This window comes from Labrus mixtus, chromosome 6 (genome assembly GCF_963584025.1).
Source record: "Labrus mixtus chromosome 6, fLabMix1.1, whole genome shotgun sequence".
Lineage (NCBI taxonomy): Eukaryota > Metazoa > Chordata > Actinopteri > Labriformes > Labridae > Labrus > Labrus mixtus.
In genome coordinates, this window is record NC_083617.1 from 23,436,707 (window position 1) to 23,453,979 (window position 17,273).

The 17,273-nt window shown below is 46.9% G+C and overlaps 1 protein-coding gene across 1 annotated transcript in view; it reads right to left on the bottom strand.

Moving 5' to 3' along the window:
* Positions 1-375: 375 nt before the first annotated feature.
* LOC132976083 (cadherin-23-like) overlaps positions 376-17,273 on the bottom strand; it is a 119,887-nt gene continuing 102,989 nt past the window's right edge. The window contains exons 20-30 of the mRNA XM_061041018.1: positions 17,237-17,273; positions 11,476-11,665; positions 10,981-11,126; positions 10,662-10,881; positions 7,629-7,781; positions 7,390-7,503; positions 6,988-7,136; positions 2,230-2,290; positions 1,896-2,044; positions 1,618-1,753; positions 376-791 (exon numbers count right to left, since the gene is read on the bottom strand). The exon at positions 17,237-17,273 is cut by the window's right edge and continues 71 nt beyond it. Of these exons, the coding sequence (XP_060897001.1) occupies positions 376-791; positions 1,618-1,753; positions 1,896-2,044; positions 2,230-2,290; positions 6,988-7,136; positions 7,390-7,503; positions 7,629-7,781; positions 10,662-10,881; positions 10,981-11,126; positions 11,476-11,665; positions 17,237-17,273 (1,771 nt within the window). The remainder of the gene's footprint in view (positions 792-1,617; positions 1,754-1,895; positions 2,045-2,229; positions 2,291-6,987; positions 7,137-7,389; positions 7,504-7,628; positions 7,782-10,661; positions 10,882-10,980; positions 11,127-11,475; positions 11,666-17,236) is intronic.

Below are 17,273 nucleotides of genomic sequence, written 5' to 3' on the forward strand. Positions count from 1 at the left end.
AACTGACTGTCTCACTGCATCACTTTCTCACTGTATCAATCCCTCGCTGTCACACTGCATCACTGACTTTATCACTGCATCACTGCATCACTGTCTCAATGTCTCACAGCATCACCTTCCCACTGTCTCTGTGTCACACTGCATCACTGACTGCATCTCTGACTGTCTCACTGCATCACTGTCTCACTGCATCACTGATTCAATGTCTCACTGTCTCAATATCTCAATGACTCAATGTCTCACTGCATCACTGTCTCACTGTCTCAATATCTCAATGTCTCACTGCATCACTTTCTCAATGTCTCTTCGTCACACTGCATCACTGCCACACTGCATCACTGCCACACTGCATCACCTTCTCATTGTCTCAATGTCTCACTGTCTCCTCCCACCCCCCCTCACCGTGACGCTATCGATCTTGAACAGGGCCAGAGCAGCGGGCGATGTGTCGGGGTCGAATCGATAAGTCAGCTGGTTCAGGTTGTCTGCGGACTGGGCCTGGACCTGGACCACCTCGGTTCCTGTGGCAATGTTCTCCCTCAGAGAAGCCTCGTACCCGGCCGAGAAGAATGCCACAGCCTCGTCCAGCTCGTTAAGCAGAGTCACATACACTGTGCAGAACCCCTGGTGGAAGGGCGGGGCCTGATCCGTGGCCGACACATTCATCAGGTACGACGTCTTGGTCTCGTAGTCCAGGTAATCCACTGTGGTCACCAGACCCGTGCTCACGTCCACCTCGAACTTCCTGTCCGAACCTGAAACCAGGGTGTATGCCACGGCACCTCCATCACCTGAGAGAGAAACAAGGAAGGTGATGTCAAAAATACAAACAAACCAAGAATCCGCTCTGTGTTTATCTCAGGAGTTCGATCGTCTTTTTATTGATCAGAGAGCAGAATGTAACCTCTGATACCTGTGTGATACCGCGGCACGTAAAATACAACTTTTAGATATCTATTGTTTTTAATGATCGAATATCGCGGACTCCTGCACGTCTAAAGAGCTCGAAAACATCGGCAATGTTTGTTAAAAGGATTTGTTTGGACCACAGAAGGTAGGCGGCGTTAAGGCACCCCCACACGGCCGTTTTGGACGCCGACCTAAAAAGCCTCTGCATGTTTCTGATAAGCTCTCTCCAATGTTTAGAATTTGGACTGTAGTACCCATTTTAAACACTAGGTGTCAGAGCTGCATACTGCTCCTTTAAAGTCTACTTCGATGTCTGCAGGACTCTTATGTCAACAAACATGTTATGAGTTATAATATTGGATATTTGCATTGAATGAGCTCCACACAGCTTCATGAGTCACCGTGGAAATTCTTAAAACAGGAAGTGAAGAGAGGAAGAGAGCTGAGAAGCAGAACCACACATTGAAATACACCTTATTATACACCCAGAGTAAATAACTCCAGGCTCTGATGGGAGGTTCACTACTCTCCTTTAGCTTTGGCTCCCCCTGGTGGAAGGACCAGTGAACTGCAGCAGCAGCATTCGTGCCTCAGTCAGATAAACATCTCTTTGTGTTTCATGTACAGAGGATAAAACCTGAAACGTAGGAGTTAACAAAATCGCCTGATATGAAGCTCCGCCTCCTCGTCTGATGATGTCACACTCACCGCTGTCCGGGTCGGTGGCTCGCACCACGATCACCGATGTGCCGATACCAGCCGTCTCTCTGAGGCCCAGACGGTTATACTGTTGCTGAGTGAAGACGGGAACCTCGTCGTTAGCATCGTCCACGTAGATGATCACCTGCAGGGGGTAACATCACCACCTTACATATACAGGTGAATACAGGTGTGCAGTCATCACATTACATAACATATACAGGTGAATACAGGTGTACTGCCTCTTCACCCTAACAGTGCCTCCTCCCCCTCCTCTCCCTCCTCACCCTGACGGAGCTCCTCATGCTGCCTTCGTCACTGTTGAACGCCTCCACCTCCAACACGTGCGAGCTGCTGGTCTCTCTGTCCAGAGACCTGACACCCCGAGTCAGCAGACCGGACTGACGGTCGATACTGAACAGACTGTTACTGTTACCTGTACACACACACACACACACACACACACACACACACACACACACACACACACACACACACACACATACAGAGACACACACACACACACACACACACATACACAAGTATGTAAGGATTATTTCAGTGCAGGATTCGTCCAATCAGACGAAAGGATTTCACTTGTTCTTCTTGTTTTAAACTCACCGCTCAGGATCCGGTACAGCAGTCTGCCGTTCTCTCCCTGATCTGCATCTGTAGCCTGAACCTGCAGGAACAAACAACAACAACCAAGTCTGACCTCATGAAGGTTGTCAACATTTTTAAAAAATAAAACCATAGTGTCAACAGGTGCTAAAGTTTAAAAAAACCTTCAGCTACAGTTTCAACCAAAAGCAAAGAGAGAGAAATGTTTAGACAAGCGGGTGAATCTCTTCGCGCTCCTCTCCAGTTTCACCAACTTTTCCATTCATTGCCAACTTATCTTATTCGTCCGCAGTCTTTGATAATTAAAAACAATAAATTATCCAATATTAAGCATCTTGGACTTCTATCTTTGTTGCCGTGGCAACAAACAGGAATAAATATTAAAGCTTCCTTTATGCCTGTTACCATCACAGACTCTGAGACTGTTTATGCTGACCATAAAAAAAAGTCAAATACCCGTCACAGTCGTTATGTGGAACAGGAGCAGTCATCATCAATGGGTGTTGTTTATTTTACACATTGTTATTATTTACATTCAAAGGTTTGACCAATCAGAAATCTGCATTCTCTTCACGTCCACAGCTGCCCACTGTCCTGTTACCAACGACAACCCCCCCCCCCCCCCCCCCCCCCATCTCTTTCTCTGGTCGGCATCTCCCAGAAATTTTGGATCTCTCTGGATAAAACTGACTCCAGAGAGAAACACTCAGTACCATAAACCTGCAGTTCCTCCAGTGTCCACTAGAGTCTGTCTCCTGTAGTGAGTCAGTCCCCATAGAGCTCCATGTTAAAATAAACATGTTTACAGTCTGGTACAAAAACAGTTTGGGTCTCTAGATCTCATTTCTCTCTTCAACTGACTACGGGCTGAATGTTTATACAACTCACTTGTTCACATTATATTAAAGCTTTAAGAAGTAGGGGGCGAGGCCTCTTTAAGTAACAGGTGGGAGCTAAGCTAGCTGTGTGCTAGGTGTCACCTCAGTTAATTCAGTCACTAAACTTCAACCTCTGGACGTATTTTTGCTGTCCGAGCCTTTTTGAGATTTTTTCAACTGTTCAACTCCCCCCCTTCTCCATTCATGGTCATGTGTAGGTTTAATAAAAATATGATGGCGCTAAAAGCTTTAAGAGGCAACAGACGAGCTGATGGGTGACGTCACAGAGGATAGATCCCTGCTTACACACACACACACACACACACACACACACACACACACACACACACACACACACACACACACACACACACGCGCTCTCTCTCTCTCTTTCTCTCCCCCTCGCTTGCCTCTGTAAAGAGGGGCCCAGTCTCATTAGCTTCATAAAGGGATGAGGAGAGAAGAGGAGGAGGAGGAGGAGGAGAAAAGAAGCTGGGGGGTCAGTTTGGTGTTGAATGGTCTCACACAGCGGACTGAACCATTACACTCTACAAAGAGGGGGGTGGGGGGTGTTTAAGGTGTGACAGTAGATCACAGAGTGAGATGTTTGTAGTGTAATGTGACAGATTATCTCTGAGGGTGAAACTCTTCATCGTCTCCGACTCTCTGACATTCAAACTGCTCTCTGATTCTTCCCTCTGATGATGTTTATAAAATGTCCCCCCCTCACCTCCACGTTCCCCTCTCACCCCCAACCCCCTCATTTCACCCTCTCTCTCCCTGTGTGTGTGTGTGTGTGTGTGTGTGGGGGAAAGAAAGCAGCGCTTCAAGGAGGACAACAAGTGTGTGCAGCCACAAACAGCTCTGAACTCTGTGACTGGGACTGAACACGGCGTTACAGTGTGAGTATGACCTGATCACAGTTTTTTATGTCGAGCTTCAGGACGTTTAAGCTTTACATTTCAAAGTTCCTAACAGTCAGAGTGTCACACGTGTTATATTGGCTGTGGTGGACTCTTATTTTAAGACGTTTCTTCACATCTGCAGACAACATGGACGCTGTTTCCAACCTGAAACTTTCTGCAGGTGACGGCTTTTCAAAATAAAACATGTTGCACCTTCAATCGGATGTTTGTAAAAATGAAACCATATCCATACCAGTTTGTAACCACGGCAACAGAAATAGAAGAAGTCCTACAGGCACAGTATTTGGTGATTTATAGTTTTCAACCATCAAACATTTCAGGCGCCATCCTGCAGACGGTGTGAGGTTTATAAGAAAGTTGTAAACATTTGGAGAAGTGTGTGAAGCTAGAGGAGAGCGACTCTGTGTGTGTGATGGTGTCTTATGGAGATGACTGAAACACTCACAGATTTCTACCTCTGGACTTTATTAACCCTTGAGGGTCCGTTCTGTTTTACACTGTTAGAGAGAGAGACATGCTTCTTCTGTGTTTGTGTGTGTGTGTGTGTGTGTGTGTGTGTGTGTATGCTGAGTGTGTGTGTGTGTGTGTGTGTGTGTGTGTGTGTGTGTGTGTGTGTGTGTGTGTGTGTGTGTGTGTGTGTGTGTGTGTGTGTGCTGACTAATGAAGGCTCTCTGTAACGAGCCGTCCCGCTCCGTTGGCCTTTTCAAAGCTTTTTGTCATTTTGTCTTAAAAATAATTTCACGTCCCGATGTGTTTCCTCTCAGCGATAAGCTCGGCTTTGTCTGCGCTGAATTAAGGACCATGACATTTACAAATGTTACCACCATGCTTGGGGGGTGGTGGGGTACAGTGGGGGGGGGGGGGATAATTGGAGGCTGGGGTGAGAGAGGTGGCTGCTTTCATTTTACGTTTTCACGGGCCGTTTTAATAAACCCAATTTGTTTTACAGTGAAGAAAGCCTGTCAGCAGCCTCTGTTTATACACGCTGATTTAATGGCTGCATAATCGCTGCAAATGCCAAACACTGTGTGTGTGCATGCAGCCGTTACACTGCATGTGTGTGTGTGTGTGTGTCATCAACACTCGAGTGTGTGATCCAAGAAAAGTGCAAATAAAGCGACTCAGCTCAGAGAAGCTGGTTAGTGAGGCAGAGAGTGACTTCAGATCATTTAACACTCACACACATGCATGCACGCACGCACGCACGCACACACACACACACACACACAGTCACACACACACACACACACACACACACACACACACTGTCTGTCTGAACTGTACAAAAATGTTGCCAATATTTTTTAAATGTAATTTAAGTGTGCAGGATGTTGTTTAAAAAAAAACAGAGTAGTGTCGGTCATACAGCGCCCGTTGTCAAACAGACAGGACGCGCGTGCAGCGCTTTCATTCAGAGCGCACAGCGAGTGTTTTTCTGCCCAGGAAATTAACCGGGGGGACACACGGCCTGAATCCATCAAAAGTAGCAGACAAACTCCTGCACACAAAAACCTGGTGACACTTGTGTGTAGGACGTCTTCTGATGTTGTTGCCGTGGTAACAAACAGGTATGGTTGATGTTTGATTTGTACAATCATCTTGTGTAGTGTAAATCTCTGGTCTGGTGAAGAACTCTCTCTGCGCTCCTGAAAACTTTCAGACTTCATTTTGACCTCTGACCTCTGACCTCATCAAAGTGAACAGGATCTACTTCTACAGTTTGAATAAAATGAAACTCTGATCCGTTTCCATCAGCAGGTTGTTGTTCCAGACCTGTCTGACCTCTGACCTCTGACCTCTGTGAAGGTGAATAAACATCTCTTTCTCCGTGCAGGGCGGAGACATCATGAACGTCACGAAGTTGCTCTCTGACTCTACCTGGAGCTCAGGTAACATCTCTCTGTCCATCCTGACCAACAGCACCTCCTCCTCACCCGTCTCCCACCCTGAGGTCACCATCATGGTGGTGCTGGGTCTGTCTCTGCTGCTGGCGGGGTTGGCGGCCTTCCTTGCGGCATGCAGACCGTCTGAGCAGGATGGGGACTCTGAGGCGGGCTGCGGTCTACGAGACGGTCTGAGGCGAGGAAGCGGAGGGTCCACGGAGCCGCAGCTGAAGGTGTGGAAGAGGCTGGGCTCCTACAGGAGGTCGTACAACCTGTCCTTCAGACGACCTCCCCCTCGCCGGACACATGAGAGAGAGAGCACGTCTCTCTCTCCAGGACCACAGACGGACGCCGCTGTTGAGCCAAACGTCAGCACGCCGTGTCTGTTTGACTACGTGACTGAAATCTGAGGCGAGGACAAACGGAGCGATCCAGAAACGATTAAATACTGATTTAGTGTCAGAGCTGCAGACGTCATGAAGACACTTCTCTGCAGGTTTCATCTCAAGTCCAGGAGGACGACCTTTTCAAAAAACCATCAGCTGTTTGCGTGCTAAGCTAACTGAAGCTAACTGAAGATAACTGAAGCTAACTGACGCTAACTGAAGCTAATTGAAGATTACTGAAGCTAACTGAAGCTAACTGAAGCTAGCTGAAGCTCAGCTCATATTGATTATTGATATTTTCGATCCAGCAGGTGTCGCCCTTGAGTTACAGCGTGAGCCAAGAGAGAAACTCTGACTCTGAATATGTGTTCTCTGATTGAAATAAAAGGATGCAGAACTTAGACTGCTTTATTTGTTACTGGATGGATAGCGTGTGTGTGTGTGTGTGTGTGTGTGTGTGTGTGTGTGTGTGTGAGTGTGAGAGTGTGTGTGTGTGTGTGTGTGAGTGTGTGTGTGAGTGTGAGTGTGAGAGTGTGTGTGTGTGTGTGTGTGAGTGTGTGTGTGAGTGTGAGAGTGTGTGTGTGTGTGTGTGTGTGTGTGTGTGTGTGTGTGTGTGTGTGTGTGTGTGAGAGTGTGTGTGTGTGTGTGTGTGTGTGTGTGTGTGTGTGTGAGTGTGAGAGTGTACCTGCAGGATGCTGGTCCCTCGGGGTACACTCTCCAGCACGCTGGTCTCGTAGCTGTTCTGGAGAAAGATGGGTCTGTTGTCGTTCACGTCCTGAACCTCCACAGAGACGGTAGCTGTTCCTGTTCTCCTGCTGCCTGCAGGACCGTTATCTACCACACACACACACACACACACACACATCCCGGGTGCTTTTATTGTGAAATGCTGTGTGAAGGTACTTCCTGAAGTGATGTATGGAAACAGTTTCTTTACTGACTCACTTTGGACAGAAATGTTTATAACACTGGTGTTACAGTTTCAATAGTGACCATGTTAATTGGTGACTTTTAGCTGTGGTTGTAACAACCACATATGTCTGAAATGCTGTGAGTCCATCAGACAAACACACACACACACACTCACCTATAGCTTCCACGACCAGCATGTACGCCGCCTGCGTCTCTCTGTCCAAACCGACCACCGTCCGAACCACCCCGTCTCTGAAGCCCACGCTGAATTTACCGTCCTGATTCCCTCCTGACACACACACACACACACACACACACACACACACACACACACACACACAGTGTATTTTTAAAACCTGATATTTCACACACAAGATAAAATAACACACACACACACACGCTGTACCCTCTGACCTGTGATGAAGTAGCTGAGCTCGGCGTTTAGGCCGGCGTCATCGTCCGAGCAGCTGAGGCGAGCGACCACGTGATCTCTGGGGACGCTCTCCTTCAAAGACACGTTGTAGACGGAGGGGCTGAAGGTGGGGGTCTCATCGTTCACATCCAGCACTGACACACACACACACACACACACACACACACACACACACACAGTGAAAACTTTTCGATTGTGCACTGAAAATATGTAGATAACTTCAGGAGGACTGCTGAGTGGGAGACTCTACCTGTCTGACAGGGGGGGAGGGGTCTCGTGAGGTAAGATGTGATGGTAAAAAAAAGAACGACAGGAAGCATCAGAGTCCTCTATACGATGCTCTAATGAGAATATGTGTCTTTCTATCAATGCTACGTGTAGTTGAACATAATCTGAATGTGAACTAAAGAGTGGAGAAGAACATACTGGAGAACAGGAAACATAATGCAGCAGGTTCATTAGAGCATGGAGATGGTAGAGGTGGCGTGCAGACAGTCTATGGTCGTGCAGCGATCACAGGGAATAAACATCACCACCCCCTCCCACTCGCTCCAGGTGAATTCTCCTGATTATATCCTGCTGCGTTCTCACATCAGATCACTCTGACTTTCTGCAGAATAAATACGAGGAGGCTGGAGGAGAAACTCCGGGTGAAGAGAGAAACATTCAGATGTTTGTGTTCACACATGACGCTCAGAGTGATAAACTTCAGGAGGTTAGTGAAGGTGTGAGAGCAGATATAAGACGTTAGGGAACAAGTTTAGAGCTCTACAAATAAAATCTGATTCTTTTGATATTTTTGAAAAGTGCAGGAAATATTTCTCAAGTTTTGTGATTACTTTATTAAACACCTCGTCAGAGAAGTCATTTCAAAATCTCACCAGCAGGGGGCAGCATCCTCCTGAGCCCTGACATTAGACTCCAAGTCTCTTTATGATGCTCAGACATTAACTTTAATGTCCAAACCTTTTTATCTCTGTCATCCTTTCATGTTTATCTTTGCACATTTATTATATTTAATCTTTTTATTTAAACTACTTCCAGCTGTTTGTTATTTAGTGATAGAGTCATGAACAGGTGAGAGGTCAGAGGTCACTGTTATTAATATGATGATAAAATAAAGGTTCACTTCACTTGAAACTGATTTGATCCTCCTCTCCTCTCCTCCTCCCCTCTCTCCTCTCCTCTCCTCCTCCCCTCACCCCTCTCCTCTCCTCTCCTCCTCCCCTCTCCCCTCCTCTCCTCTCCTCCCCTCTCCTCCTCCCCTCTCTCCTCTCCTCTCCTCTCCTCCTCCCCTCGCCCCTCTCCTCTCCTCTCCTCCTCCCCTCTCCCCTCCCCTCCTCTCCTCTCCTCCTCCCCTCTCCCCTCTCCTCTCCTCACCCCAATAATAAACCTTGGGTGACAAGGGAGGTTAAAGCTGCTATTAACAGGAAAAAATATGCATTTTATACTAGTGACAAAGAGAAGATAAAAACTGCTCAAAAGGAGCTGAAAATACTGATCAAACAAGGTAAACGTAAATATAAGGAGAGGGTGGAGGGACAGATGTCTAACAGTAACACAAGGGGCCTTTGGAAAGGTATGAAATCTATCACTGGCTATGGGACCAGTAACTCTGGCTTTCTTGGGTCAGAGATTAATGTAAATAAGGCAAACCAGTTCTTTGCCAGGTTTGAAAATCTCTTCTGCTCATGAGAACGTCCTCTCAACTCTTGCACAGAGTAGCCCAGATGACTGTAGCTCAGCTATTGTTATTAATAAGGATGAGGTTCGACAACAGTTAAAGCGCCTTAATGCCAACAAGTCAGCAGGCCCAGATGGTGTTCATCCACGCACCCTGAAGGTCTGTGCTGACCAGTTGTGTTCAGTCCTTCATTAAATTTTTTCTTTGTCTTCTTCAAAAATTCCATTAATGTGGAAAATGTCCTGCATTGTGCTCATTCCCAAAAAATCTAATGTAAGCAGCTGCCTTACTAATCTTAGACCCATAGCCCTGATTTCACACATTATGAAATGTTTTGAAAGGGTTGTCCTGGGTCACCTGACTAGACAGGTTTCAGCATTTCAAGACCCCTTGCAGTTTGCTTACAGGAAAGGTGTCGGAGTTGATGATGCATTACTTTACATGCTGCACAGCATCTACAGTCACCTGGAAAAAACAGCTAGCTCAGTTAAGATTATGTTCTTTGATTTTTCGAGTGCGTTTAACACCATTCAACCACAAGTTTTAGCAAACAAATGAATCGATTTTAAATTACACAACACAACTATTTCTTGGGTCTTAGATTACCTCTTGTCTCGACCTCAGTTTGTCATGCTTGAAAATAAAAAGTCTGACTTATCCTCACTAACACAGGAGCTCCACAGGGCACCGTGTAATCTCCGTTTTTATTCACACTCTACACTGCTGACTATAGGCATGGTCAGGCGTCCTGTCACGTCCACAAGTTTTCGGACGATACTGCACTTGTGGGTCTACTTACCCAAGGCAATGACACTGCCTACAAAAAAGAGATTGACTCTTTTATCAGCTGGTGTGATGCAAACTTCTTAAAACTGAATGTTGGAAAAACAAAGGAACTTATGATCGAGTTTAGAAGAAAAAAGGATGAGGTCTCCCCAGTGATAAGGAAGCTGAGATCCTTTGAAATTAGCAAGAGTCTTCTTTATGTTTTTTATCAGGGTGTTTGTTATTTATTTACTTGTTGTTATTTATTTACTTGTTGTGTACTGTGATGTACTGTCAATATTGTTTGACAGTACTCCCCTCCCCTCCCCTCCTCTCCTCTCCTCTCCTCTCCCCCCTCCCCTCCCCTCCTCCCCTCTCCTCCTCTCCTCTCCTCTCCCCTCCTCTCCCCTCCCCTCCTCTCCTCTCCTCTCCCCTCCTCTCCCCTCCCCTCCTCTCCTCTCCTCTCCTCTCCTCTCCCCTCCTCTCCCCTCCCCTCCTCTCCTCTCCTCTCCTCTCCTCCTCTTCTTCTTCTTTCCCCTCCTCCTCTTCCTCCTCCTCCTCTCACCTGTGACGGTGAGGGTGGAGGTGGAGGTGCGGGGGAACTTCCCAGCGTCGAAGGCGATAATTCTCAGGTGATACTGTCCAATCTGCTCGCGGTCGAGCACGGCCGTGGACGTCAGGACTCCTGTGGACGTGTTCAGGTAGAAGTCGAGGCGGGGCATCCCCACCTGCAACGCCAACGTGATCTGACCATTCTTATCCTCGTCAGGGTCCTCCACCTGGACCTGAGGGGGGAGAGGAGGGGGACAGAGGTGTGACAGAGTGACTCCCTCCTTCCTGGTAAAAGTTTCATTTTTAAAGTCATATAACGTTGAATATTTCACCTTAAACACGGACGATCCGACGGGCAGACCCTCGGGCACCTCGGCCACAGACGGCAGGTTGATGAAGGTCGGGTCGTTATCGTTCAGATCCAGAAGATTCACAAACACTGTGGTGCTCGCTGTCGCACGCAGGGGAGGGCTTCCACCTGCAGAGGGCGCCAGAGGGACATACACATTCTGACTGTCAGGAGTTTATCGGCCAGTAAAAAGTTTTACAATCATTAGATATAAAGACATTTCAGTTTACAGGTGTGATCACAGACACACTTTGAGTTAAACTACAAACACACATATTAAAGTAGGGCTGATTAATATTCCATTACTTCACATTAAAATGGAACACAGACCCTCGCTCCTCTCCAGTTTCATCTTTACTCTCTCTCTCTTTCTTTACCACTGTGACTGATGCAGTTTCACTTCTCTTTCATCCTTTCCCTCTTTAAGATAACAGAGACCTTCTTCCTTTTATATTGAAAGTATATTAAAGTAACTGACGGTCCACAGCTGAGATCACGATTGTCCTCATCAGGGCCGCGTTCTGGGGGTTGGAGCTCTCCCGGTCCAGGGTGACCCCGCTGGTCCGGATCTTTCCGGTGCTGCTGGTGATGGTGTAGAACGGGTTCTCTGGACTGATGCTGTACACCACGGTCCCATTCAGTCCATTATCAGGGTCCACAGCCAACACCTGCACAGGTGAGACACACACAGAGGAAAGAGTCAAACCACGTCTTACTGACACATATGCACGCACAGGTGATGAATGGATGGGGGTGGAGTTAAACTCTGGTTGGTTTTAAAGAGCTCATCAATAATTCAGAGCTCAGAATAAAAGAAAAAAAAATTAATTGGTCGTTAAGGTTTCAGGTTCAATTATTCAGCAGATGTCTCACTCGGTTATTGATTATCAGCTCAGACAGGAAGAGGAGGAGGAGGAGGAGGAGGAAGAGGAAGAGGAAGAGGAGGAGGAGGAGGGGAAAGAAGAGGAGGAGGGGGAGGAAGAGGAGGGGGAGGAGGAGGGGAAAGAAGAGGAGGAAGAGGAGGAGGGGGAGGAGGAGGGGAAAGAAGAAGAGGAGGAGGAAGAGGAGGAAGAGGAAGAGGAGGGGGAGGAAGAGGAGGAGAGGTAGGAAGAGGAGGAGGAGGGGGAGGAAGAAGAGGAGGAGGAAGAGGAGGAAGAGGAAGAGGAAGAGGAGGAGGTGGAGGAGGAGGAGGGGGAGGAAGAAGAGGAAGAGGAGGAGGAGGGGGAGGAGGAGGGGAAAGAAGAAGAGGAAGAGGAGGAGGAGGGGGAGGAGGAGGGGAAAGAAGAAGAGGAGGAGGAAGAGGAGGAAGAGGAGGAGGAGTAGGGGGAGGAAGAGGAGGAGGAGGAGGAGGGGACTTGATTTTTATTTTTATTTTATTTATTTTTTTAATTGACCCCCGGGGACAAATAAAGTTTTTTGAATTGAATTTGAATTGAATTGAATTGATCTAAGGTGTGGAGAGGAGTCTCCACCAGGTAAGTGATCAGTTGCAGGATGCACAATCTAAATCAGTTTAGATCATTTAATGATAAACAGAGAAGAAGAAGAACGAGGAGCACAGCTCACACAGTGTCACCAGTGATGTGTCACACTGTGTCAGAGCAGAATAACATGACTGAAATTTGCAAAACGTGAATCTTCACCTGAAGTCACCTTAGTCATTGTCATGGCAACAAAGACGTACTTAAGCCATGCGAAGCAGCGTTAGCATTAGCATCAAGTGCCGTAACTCGACAGGCATTTCAAAACTGCAGAAAGTTTTCAGAGATAGTCCAACAACTAAAGCGATGATTGGACAGAAATGAAAATCAAAGCATATCTAACTGTAGACAGCAGCTCACTTTCCTGCTTTTCCCTGGAATGGAAGTAACGTTAAAAAAAAGAGGCAAATAAAGAGACCAGGCCTCGTAATGTTCTGTGCAGAGAGAACCTCTCTCTCTCTCCCTCTCTCTCTCTCTGTCTCTCTGTCTCTCTCTGTCTCTCTCTCAATTCAATTCAATTCAAATGAGCTTAATTGGCATGTCAGATCAACAATCCATGTTGCCAAAGCAGTACAGAAAACATTTTGAACAACAAATGATTACAATATATACAGTATACAAATATAACAATTATGAATTTAAAAAAAACATTGACAATAATATGAATTATTTTTAGGGTGTATTTCTATGAAACATTCAGTGTATTTTGTCTATGTGACAATCATAAACATATTTAGCAGCTCTCTCTCTCTCCCTCTCTCTCTCTCAGCTTCCTGTCTCTCTCTCTTTCTCCCGCTCTCTCTCTCTCTCTGTCTCTCTCTCTGTCTCTCTCTCAGCCTCCTCTCTCTCTCTCTCTCTCTCTCAGCCTCCTGTCTCTCTCTCTCTCTCTCTGTCTCTCTCTCTGTCTCTCTCTCTCAGCCTCCTGTCTTGCTCTCTCTCTCTCCCGTTATCTCCCTCTCTCTCTCTCAGCCTCCTGTCTCTCTCTCTTTCTCTCAGCCTCCTGTCTCTCTCGCTCTCTGTCTCTCTCTGTCTCCTCCTCTTTCACTGCCAGTAGCTGAATAATTCTCTGTGAATGACTGCAGGCTACATTTTAATTAGCAGTCGGACTCCTTTAATTACACTCGGTGACGCCTCTTTAATTAATGGACGAGCAGAGCTTAATGAACAACGGCACAGAGTCTGCAGCACGGAGACGATTCGGGTTCATATCATCATGGTTACTGTTAACAGTGGGATGAAGTTTTTACAGTCTGTAGGATGATCCCTCAAGGTTCCCTCTACAATATGTTTCAATGATGCTCAAATAAAAACAACTTTCACCCATCCATGTTCTTCCGCTTATCTGAGGTCTGGTCGCGGTGGCAACAGGCGAAATAAATCATCCTAGACGTTCCCTCTCCTGGGCAATGTATTCCAAGACGTTCCAAGGCCAGACTGGATAGACATTTATCATCCCTCCAGGGATCTCTGGGTCTACCCTGGGGTCTGCTTTCCAGTTGGGCGTGCCAGGAAACCTCCAAAGAGAGTGGTCCAGGAAGATCCTGATCAGAAGCCTGAACCACCTGAACTGACTCCTTTCCATTTGAAGAAGTAGCAGCTCTACTCAGAGCTCCTCCTGTATGTCTGGTCTCCTCACCCCCTCTCTAAATTCTGAGCCCAGACACCCTCCAGAGGAAACTCTTATTGGCCAAGGATCCTATTCCTTCTGTCACCACCCAAAGCTTGTGACCACAAGTGAGAGTTGGAACGAATATCAAGCGGTAAATGGAGAGCGTTACCTTCAGGCTCAGCTCGTTCTTCACCACAACAGGTTGGTACAACGCCCCCATTACTGTCCTCGCTGAGTCAATCTCATGGTCCAACTTACCCTCATTTTGAACAAGACCTGAGGTACTTAAACTCCTTTACCTGGGTAAAGTACTCACTCACCCCCCCGGGGGGAGCAATGCACTGACATGAAGGTGCTGACCCTCAGTCCTGTCGCTTCGCACTTGGCTGAAAACTGCTCCATTGCCTGCTGGAGGTCCAAGCAAAAGGAAGTAAACAAAAATCCACATCATCTGCAAAAATCAGAGATGAGAATTTTAGGCCCCCAAACTGGAAACCCTCCTCGCCCCTGGCTGCACCTTGAGAACCTGTCCATGAAAATCACAAACAGAATCGTGACAAGTGGCAACTCTAATGAAGGCCAACACGCACCGGGAACGTGTCTGACTTTGTGCCTAGGATGCGGACACAGCTCCATATTTGGTGGACCGGATGGCTTGTAGCAATGACCCTAGTATTCCTGCATTTCCCCCCCACATGACCTCCCAGGCCTTCTTCAAGTCCACAAAATACATGTAGACTGAATGAGCAAACTCCCATGCCACAAAGCTTCCACAATCAAGGCTTTGAACATGGACCACTTGGTCTCCATGTCCCCAAACCTCCTGCAGGATAAAAGATAAATTCTTCCAGAAGTGACGGTTGAAGACCCCATGGACAGGGACCACTGCCAAATGTTCCCAGTTCAGCCGCACTACATGTTTAGGTTTACCAGGTCCGTCCCTTCCCCGCCATCTGATCCAACTCACCACCAGCTGATGATCAGTTGACAGCTCTGCTCCTCTCTTTGTCCGAGTGACCAGGACATACGGCTGCAGATCTAATGGAACGACTACAGAGTTGATCAACGATCTTTGGCCTAGAGTGTTCTGGTACCAAGTTCACTGATGGACATCCATATGCTCAAACATGGTGTTTGTTATAATAATAATACATTTTATTTAAAGGCGCCTTTCAAAACTCTCAAGGTCACCTTACAGAGCAGAGATAAAAACAACAAAGTAACAACACAACAATAAAATTAACATTAAAAACACAAAAAACACAAATGTACAGGATGTAAAGGAGTTATAAGACCGGGTGGAGAATGATCAGACTGAATATGCCAGTTTAAAAATATGTGTTTTGAGATTAGATTTGAAAATGGAGAGAGAGTCGATATTACGGATTTGTGGTGGGAGGGAGTTCCAGAGGTGGGGGGCAGAGCGGCTGAAAGCCCTGGACCCCATGGTGGACAGGCGGGTGGGTGGTGCAGTGAGTTGAATGGAAGAAGAAGATAGGTGAAGATGATACGATGTTTAACCGGGAGCCAATGAAGCTGCTGTAGGACAGGGGTGATGTGATTAACAGAGGGCGTTCTGGTGATGATGCGAGTGGCAGAGTTCTGGACCAGTTGAAGTTTGTGGATGGACTTGAGAGGGAGACCAAAGAGAAGGGAGTTGCAGTAGTCAATGCAGGATGTAACCAGGGTGTTGACCAGAATGGCAGTACTGCTGGGAGTGAGGGACGGGCGGAGGCGATTAATGTTACGAAGATGGAAATAAGCAGACCGTGTGACATTATTGATGTGAGCTTGGAATGATAGTGTGCTGTCTAGGATGACACCCAGACTCTTGAGGGGAGGGAGAAACTGAGGAGTGGTCATTAGCCAGAGAAAAACTGTCGAGTTTAGAGATTGTTGATTTGGTGCCGATGAGGTTTTGTCACTGTTTAATTTGAGGAAGTTGCAGGTGAACCAGGATTTGATTTCTTGCAGGCAATCAGTCAGGGAAGTGGGCGGGACGGAGGAGGTGGGTTTGGTGGATAGGTAGAGCTGGGTGTCTTCCGCATAGCAATGGAACTTGATGTTATACTTACGGAAGATATGGCCAAGAGGAAGGAGATAGATGATGAACAGAAGGGGGCCCAGGACAGAACCCTGAGGAACACCGGTAGTGACTGGAAATGGCTGGGATTTGAAGGTTCCGAGTTGAGTGAACTGAGTGCGACCAGAGAGATAGGATGAAAACCAGTGCAAGGGTGTGTCAGTGATTCCAATGGAGGCAAGTCTGTCAAGGAGTGTGTGATGGGAGATGGTGTCGAAGGCTGCACTTAGATCAAGGAGGATGAGGATGGTTAGAAGTCCGGAGTCAGCTGCCATGAGGAGGTCATCATATATCAAACTGTATTGTGGGCTCATGTTTTTTTGTATGGGTGGGATATGTATGTATATATGTGTTGTGTTGTGTGTTTGTATGTATGCTGGCTGCCGGAACACCTAAATTTCCATGCTGGGTTGAATAAAGTATATCTTATCTTATCTTATTAGTGATTTTTACCAGTGCTGTCTCTGTGCTATGGAGGGGGCGGAAACCAGACTGGAACTGTTCATAGAGGTTATTGTCAGACAAATGAGTGTGAACCTGGGATGCAACTGTTTTTTCAAGAATTTTGGATAGGAAGGGTAGATTAGAGATAGGATGAAAGTTATTGAAGTCATTTGGGTCTGCACCAGGTTTCTTAAGTATAGGGGTTATTGAAGCTGACTTGAAAGAAATGGGAACGAGACCAGAGGGTTGAAGACCAAGGACAGGGCAGTCCAGACGAGCACGGACCATACAAACATTTTATTAATCCACATTGTTGCCGATGGTGGACTAGATAAGGGCTCCGGCAGCAGAAGCAGCCCAGGTGAGCAGTGGGAGCCCTACACGCAACAGGTAAGCTAATAGGCTACTAGTCCAAATTAACTCACCGTGTAATCTGATCTTTTTGGAAATATGTCCAGGTAGTTGTTTAAGGGTGAGCCCGACCGGGCCCCAAGGAGGTAAGCCCGGCCACCAGACCCTCACCTTCAAGGGTAAAGCCGTAAAGTTAACCAGGTAAAGTTAACCAAGTAAAGTTAACCAGGTAAAGTTAACCAGGTAAAGTTAACCTGGTTGGAGCACTCACAGAGGTGACATCTGTGTTGATGGGACTCATCTCCACC